The 8,012-nt window shown below is 36.7% G+C and overlaps 1 protein-coding gene and 1 non-coding gene across 6 annotated transcripts in view; one reads left to right on the top strand and one right to left on the bottom strand.

Moving 5' to 3' along the window:
- The first annotated feature begins 2,542 nt into the window (after nt 1–2,542).
- Nucleotides 2,543–2,659, top strand: LOC125677764 (U5 spliceosomal RNA). The gene has a single exon (XR_007371269.1). It is a non-coding gene; the product is annotated as a U5 spliceosomal RNA (small nuclear RNA).
- A 4,175-nt stretch (nt 2,660–6,834) lies between these two features.
- LOC125677698 (WD repeat and coiled-coil-containing protein-like) overlaps nt 6,835–8,012 on the bottom strand; it is a 35,190-nt gene continuing 34,012 nt past the window's right edge. For all 5 annotated transcript variants that reach the window (XM_056160738.1, XM_056160739.1, XM_056160736.1 and 2 more), the window contains one exon: nt 6,835–7,777. In XM_056160738.1, the coding sequence (XP_056016713.1) occupies nt 7,590–7,777 (188 nt within the window). In that variant the 3' untranslated portion in view covers nt 6,835–7,589. The remainder of the gene's footprint in view (nt 7,778–8,012) is intronic.

Raw genomic sequence — 8,012 nt, 5'->3', positions numbered from 1 at the left:
TTTCTCACTTTTTGTTACATAGTTGAATGTATGAGCTTTGCGAAAATAACCCTTATCTAAAGTTTAAAATTCTCCTTTTAACGTAAAAATTAATACTTTTTGATGGCCTATACAAAAAATATCGAGTCTCCTCCTTTCGGTCGTCAGACGCATGCGCATAGACGGTAAACAGCGCACCAGTGAGAAAAAGTGGTGGATAGATGCAGAATTCTGACAGATTCTGCGAGAAAAGAGGTAAAAATAAAATGAGATAAAACTCATACGTGAAGTAAAATATACTTTGGGATCAGTATGACCGTTAAAAACATTTAGAGCTAGGAGAAACGCACGCAGGATTCAGTGGCGGAATTAGGATTTCCGAAGGTGTGTGTGTGTGTGTGTGTGAAAGTCAAATATTAGCCAAAGTACTGAAGCCATTTTGGGTGCCAAATCTGGAGTATTACTCACAATTTGTGGCGAAAAAAGGGAGGGGGTCCTGGCCCCCTCTAAATCTGCTATCATATGGGGACTGGCCGCGAAGACACTGCTTTAAAAGTAAGTGCTATTTTCATCTCAAATTATAATACGACACGAGTTAGTTATAAAAAAAAACAAAAAGCCATTGGTCAATAGGAACATGGAATGGTTTCTGTTAAAATAATGATTTATAATTACTCAATTAAGAAGCAGGAAATAATTTCATGCTTGAAAGACGAGTGTGAACCCCATAAGGGCTATTTAAATAATTTTCTACACAACACCTTTCCTGTCATTTAAAATCGCGATGAAGAAACATTTGAATTCAAAGCGCAGTTGAGAGAGCAAATTGATGCACCCAAATTGTTCAAAATTGTCAGTAACGATATGATTTTTATCAATACGTGTTTTAAAAAACACACTGTAGAAAATGAGCTGTAGTGTCTCTTTAAGAAAGAGATCTAAATAATGTGGTAATTTTGTTTATTTTTGTCTATCAACGATTAATATTTTATGTTTGTATCTGGAAGATGCTTATATTGAAAACTGTTTTACATTTATCGTGTGATTACAATTATAATTTTAGTTTAATACTAAAAATACATATTTTTTATAATGTTTATTGTCTCTTTTAAATAAGATGCATGCATTTCTTCTGCATGTTCATAAAACTAATCTAAAAATGGATATGCTTGTGTATCAGTTTGTATCGATAGAATACCACTTTTTTTAGAAAGTTTTTTTTTAAAATTAGATATATTTATAACAAAAATAATTGAAATATTTATTGAAAAATACATGAATGAACTGCTTAGTTTCCCATGACAGTGATGAACTACAGGGGATCGGTTTTCAGATATTGAAGTTTTGTATTATTTGTTGGATTGTTCCCGAATAAGGAATTGAAGTTTTGATTTTTAATGTATACATATATATAATACACCTTTTTATTTTAAACGACGAAAAAAGCGGATTTTGGTGGTGGATGTGATTTATATAATTTATTATTCGGGAACAAATAATACAAAACTTCAATATCTGACAACGGAGCCCCTACTGTCAGGGCCGTAAATTAACCTTCAATTTGGAGGAGGCAGGAAATTAGGCGGGGATCTGGGGGCCGCCCAGGCCCCCTGACGCTGAGCACATTTTGTGCACACTGAACACGTTTCGTGCAAAATCCTTGATTCTAGGGCCTTCTAAGATGTTACTTGACTAACTCATTCTAAAAGAAAGATTTGGAATGCTTTTTAAGGGAGGTATCATGTTCTTAGTTATTGGAAACAACATAAATTCTAATGAACTTTAAATTTTAATTTTTTTGGCTCAAAAGTTGGAGGAGGCAGCTGCCTCCTCCGCCTCCATGTAATTTACGGCCCTGACTGTGTGATGAATCACAGGTGCTTGTGGACAGGACTTCCGGTACCCCCCTTCTTGCATTTTTAAATGTTCAATTCCGTGGGTATTTCGGACGTATTTTTGATAAAATATGTAACTTCAGAGTTTATATATTTTAATGGAATACACAAATCTCAAATAAAAACCGTTTTTAAAAATATCATATCACCGATATTCGGTGATATGACATTTTTAATAATAATATAATAGTATATAGGTCCCTGATTTAACACTGGGCTCAGTGGAAAATATGCGATAAGATTTTTTTTTTTATTAATACGAAGCGAAATATAACACCAAATGCACAATTTCGTTTTTTTTTTTTTAATCAGTTGTCAAGATGATGTACTAGGACGTCCACACGATCGAAACAACGTTTGGCATTTTCCGTCGTTTAAAGGCCGAGCGAAGTTTAACTAAAGTTATTTCCCTTTGACAACCATATACTAAATTTTCAAGTTTATATTACTTTACTCAAACATTTTTAATTTAGTGCAACCTCCCGAACAAATTAAATATTGCAACAATAAATAATAATATAGTTAAAATCTTAATTTTTTGAGTAAAATCTTGAACAATTTTTACCTCTTTCAAAAACTTGTTTTCTAGTATCTTAACATGCAAATACTTGTAAACGTAATTAGGTAGTTTAAAAAACAGTATAAGTATTCAAAGTAACTCATTGAAGGTACTCTGGTTTCTCTTCAATCCACGATTAAATCTTTCGCCTTTTACTAAAGATTTCCGTGGAGAGGAACATAAATGAGTCTATAGACTTATTTTTGAAGCCCTACATTTGTAGGGTAAACAAAACACAATAAAAGAATCACCTGAATTAGGAGCTAATTTGATGTGCTGTTTGTGTTTACTACCATGGTAGTGTGCTATGTATATAGTGTACTGTGTGTGAATGTAGTATACTCTGTGAATGTAGTGTACTGTCTGTAGAGTACTGTATGTATGTTGTGTAGTGTGCTGTGTGTGTAGTGTACTGTGTGAATGTAGTGTACTGTGTGTGTGTAGTGTACTGTGTAAATATGTAGTGTACTGTGTGTGTGTATAGTGTACTGTGTGTGTAATGTACTGTGTGTGTAGTGTACTGTGTGAATGTAGTGTGCTGTGTGTGTAGTGTACTGTGTGAATGTAGTGTAAAGTGTGTGTAGTGCACTGTGTGTGAATGTAGTGTACTGTGTGTGAATGTAATGTGCTGTGTGTATAGTGTACTGTGTGAATGTAGTGTACTGTGTGTGTAGTGTACTGTGTGTGAATGTAGTGTACTCTGTGAACGTAGTGTACTGTGTGTGTATATAATGTACTGTGTATGTAGTGTACTGTGTGTGTAGTATACTGTACTGTGTGTGTAGTGTACTGTGTGTGAATGTAGTGTACTCTGTGAATGTAGTGTACTGTGTGTGAATGTAGTGTACTGTGTGTGAATGTAGTGTACTGTGTGTGAATGTAGTGTACTGTGTGTGAATGTAGTGTACTCTGTGAATGTAGTGTACTGTGTGTGAATGTAGTGTACTGTGTGTGAATGTAGTGTACTGTGTGTGAATGTAATGTGCTGTGTGTGTAGTGTACTGTGTGAATGTAGTGTACTATGTGAATGTAGTTTACTGTGTGTGAATGTAGTGTACTCTGTGAATGTAGTGTACTGTGTGTGTATATAATGTACTGTGTATGTAGTGTACTGTGTGTGTAGTATACTGTACTGTGTGTGTAGTGTACTGTGTGTGTAGTGTACTGTGTGAATGTAGAGTACTGTGTGTGTAGTGTACTGTGTGTGTAGTGCACTGTGTACTGTGTGTGTAGTGTACTCTGTGAATGTAGTGTACTGTGTGTGTAGTGTACTGTGTGTGTAGTGTACTGTGTGTGTAGTGTACTGTGTGAATGTAGTGTACTGTGTGTGTAGTGTACTGTATGTGTAGTGTACTCTGTGAATGTAGTGTACTGTGTGTGAATGTAGTGTACTGTGTGTGAATGTAGTGTACTGTGTGTGAATGTAGTGTACTGTGTATGTAGTGTACTGTGTGTGTAGTGTACTGTGTATGTAGTGTACTGTGTGTGTAGTGTACTGTGTGAATGTAGTGTACTGTGTGTGTAGTGTACTGTGTGTGTAGTGTACTCTGTGAATGTAGTGTACTGTGTGTGAATGTAGTGTACTGTGTGTGAATGTAGTGTACTGTGTGTGTAGTGTATTGTGTGTGTAGTGTACTGTGTGTGTGTTTGTGTGTGTGTGTGAATGTAGTGTACTGTGTATGTAGTGTACTCTGTGAATGTAGTGTACTGTGTGTGAATGTAGTGTACTCTGTGAATGTAGTGTACTGTGTATGTAGTGTACTGTGTGTGTAGTGACTGTGTGTGTATAGTGTACTGTGTGTGTGTAGTGTACTGTGTGTTTAGTGTACTGTGTATGTAGTGTATTGTGTGTGAATGTAGTGTACTCTGTGAATGTAGTGTACTGTGTGTGAATGTAGTGTACTCTGTGAATGTAGTGTACTGTGTATGTAGTGTACTGTGTGTGTAGTGACTGTGTGTGTGTAGTGTACTGTGTGTGTGTAGTGTACTGTGTGTTTAGTGTACTGTGTATGTAGTGTATTGTGTGTGAATGTAGTGTACTCTGTGAATGTAGTTTACTGTGTATGTAGTGTACACTGTGTGTAGTGACCGTGTGTGTGTAGTGTACTGTGTGTGTAGTGTACTCTGTGAATGTAGTGTACTCTGCGAATGTAGTGTACCGTGTGAATGTAGTGTACTGTATGTGAATGTAATGTATGTGTGTGTAGTGTTCTGTGTATGTAGTGTACTGTGTGTGTAGTGTACTGTGTGAATGTAGTGTACTGTATGTGAATGTAGTGTACTCTTTGTGTGTAGTTTACTGTGTGAATGTAGTGTACTGTGTGCGTAGTGTACTGTGTATGTAGTGTACTGTGTATGTAGTGTACTGTGTGTGTAGTGTACTGTGTATGTAGTGTACTGTGTATGTAGTGTACTGTGTGTGTAGTATACTGTGTGTGTAGTATACTGTGTATGTAGTGTATTGTGTGTGTAGTGTACTGTGTGAATGTAGTGTACTGTGTGTGTTAAGTACTGTGTGTGTAGTATACTGTGTATGTAGTGTACTGTGTGTGTAGTGTACTGTGTGAATGTAGTGTACTGTGTGTGTAGTGTACTGTGTGAATGTAGTGTACTGTATGTGAATGTAATGTACTGTGTGTGTAGTGTTCTGTGTATGTAGTGTACTGTGTGTGTAGTGTACTGTGTGAATGTAGTGTACTGTGTGAATGTAGTGTACTGTATGTGAATGTAATGTACTGTGTGTGTAGTGTTCTGTGTATGTAGTGTACTGTGTGTGTAGTGTACTGTGTGAATGTAGTGTACTGTATGTGAATGTAATGTACTGTGTGCGTAGTGTTCTGTGTATGTAGTGTACTGTGTGTGTAGTGTACTGTGTGAATGTAGTGTACTCTGTGTGTGTAGTGTACCAGTACTGTGTGAATGTAGTGTACTGTGTGCGTAGTGTACTGTGTGCGTAGTGTACTGTGTGTGTAGTGTACTGTGTGTAGTGTACTGTATGTGTAGTGTACTGTGTGTGTAGTGTACTGTGTGTGTAGTATACTGTGTGTGTAGTGTACTGTGTGAATGTAGTGTACTGTACATGTATGTGTAGTGTACTGTGTGTGTAGTGTACTGTATGTGAAGTGTACTGTATGTGAATGTAGAGCACTGTGTGAATGTTGTGGACTTCCATCATTATAGTCCTAGTGGACATCCATCATTATAGACCTAGTGGACATCCATCATTATAGAACTAGTGGACGTCACTCATTATAGTCGTAGTGGACTCCCATCATTATAATATAGTCCTAGTGGACATCCATCATTATAGTTCTAGTGGACTTCCATCATTATAGTCCTAGACTTCCATCATTATAGTCCTAGTGGACTTCCATCATTATAGTCCTAGTGGACATCCATCATTATAGACCTAGTGGACATCCATCATTATAGAACAAGAGGTACTGTGAGCAATGCTCACTAAGAATACCCCTCGCTTACCACAATCTCCCAAAGGGTGTTGGTAATAGGTATAAACTACCTCTTTTCTGAGTGTAAAAAACAAATGGCATGACAAACCGAACCGTATTGCTACTTCGATGTCCAGTGCACGTGACCTTTGACCTTTTGACCCTAAAATCGATAGGGAACATCTTCATCCCATGGGTAGTCCATATGTATGATATGGTGACTGTAGGTGGAAAGGATAACGCTTTAGAGCCCGGAAACCATATTGCTACTTCGATGTCCAGTGCGCTTGACCTTTGGACCCCAAAATCGATAGGGAACATCTTCATCCCATGGGTAGTCCATATGTATGATATGGTGACTGTAGGTGGAAAGGATAACGCTTTAGAGCCCGGAAACCATATTGCTACTTCGATGTCCAGTGCGCTTGACCTTTGGACCCCAAAATCGATAGGGAACATCTTCATTCCATGGGTAGTCCATATGTATGATATGGTGACTGTAGGTGGAAAGGATAACGCTTTAGAGCCCGGAAACCATATTGCTACTTCGATGTCCAGTGCGCTTGACCTTTTGACCCCAAAATCGATAGGGAACATCTTCATCCCATGGGTAGTCCATATGTATGATATGGTGACTGTAGGTGGAAAGGATAACGCTTTAGAGCCCGGAAACCATATTGCTACTTCGATGTCCAGTGCGCTTGACCTTTGGACCCCAAAATCGATAGGGAACATCTTCATCCCATGGGTAGTCCATATGTATGATATGGTGACGGTAGGTGGAAAGGATAATGCTTTAGAGCCCGGAAACCATTGCGTCTACAGATGGATGGACGGACGGACAACCAGATTCCAGTATACCCCCCCCCCCCCCCAACTTGTTGCGGGGGGTATAACTAGTAGACGTCACTCATTATAGTCCTAGTGGACTTCCAAGAAGCAAAACTCTGACTGGAATCATTAAGATTTTAATAGAATACATTATGTTTTTAAAATACAATTTTAAAAATTAACAGATGGAGAGATTAAAATCAGATCACTTTCTTAAAAAGAAGAAATAAAATTTATTGTAAATAATAAAATCAAAATTTAAAAATGAAACATTCCATAAACTATTTAGCTTTAATGCATTTTGATTTATAAACATAAGGATTATTAATCATCAACCCATATTTCTCTTTCATTGTTTTATAAATATTTGAACACATCTGGTATTTTACACAATTTTGATATCAGATCTACTTCATGTTGTCAGAGGAAAATGAGTTAAGAAAATGCATTTTTTTTTTTTACATGTTGACACTATACACCAATGTCATATATCTTTCTCAAAAGACAAATTGTATAAAATATAACTTAAATGAGAAAAAGAAATAAAATCTATTATTACAGTGTATAATATTGTAAAGAAAAAATGAAAACAAAACAATATTAGTGGATATTATACAAATGTTATCATGACAAACAGTTTCACACAATATATCTAATTCTGAAATGCAATGTGTGATCTCCATGAAATAATGGATGCATAAACAGAGAGTAAGTGTTCATTAGACTTAGCTTCACTATCAAAACAAACTCCGTTATCTGATCTACTTCTTGGTTCTGCAAGATCAGATTTTTCAGGAATACTAGATAGCAATCACAGTTATTTATTGACTCTGCATAGTGAAATATGGTAATTATTGACTCTGTACATTATTGAAGCTAACACACAGTTCCAGTTTTGGTTTCAGCATCAAAATATTTCATATTCTCTTCGTCTGAGTCTGAATTGCTTGGAATTCTGGGATTGGACCTAGATGGTCTCCCCTGGATGATGAGTGTGGTAGAAGGCTGGAATCTTAACGGAATGTAACCATCTATGTTACTGGACACTGTGCATGGGTCACCATCTGATAATTATAAAATCATGTTAAAAAGGATGTCTAGATCTCCTCCTCAGTTAACCAAGTATTTAGATCCACCCCTCTTACCACCATCTGATAATTATAAAATCATGTTTAATAGGATGTCTCCTCAGTTAACCAAGTATTTAGATCCACCCCTCTTACCACCATCTGATAATTATAAAATCATGTTTAATACAATGTCTCCTCCTCAGTTAACCAAGTATTTAAGATTCACCCC

The sequence above is a fragment of the Ostrea edulis genome, chromosome 3, assembly GCF_947568905.1.
Source record: "Ostrea edulis chromosome 3, xbOstEdul1.1, whole genome shotgun sequence".
Taxonomy (NCBI): Eukaryota; Metazoa; Mollusca; class Bivalvia; order Ostreida; family Ostreidae; genus Ostrea; species Ostrea edulis.
This window is presented reverse-complemented; position numbering and strand designations above follow the sequence as displayed.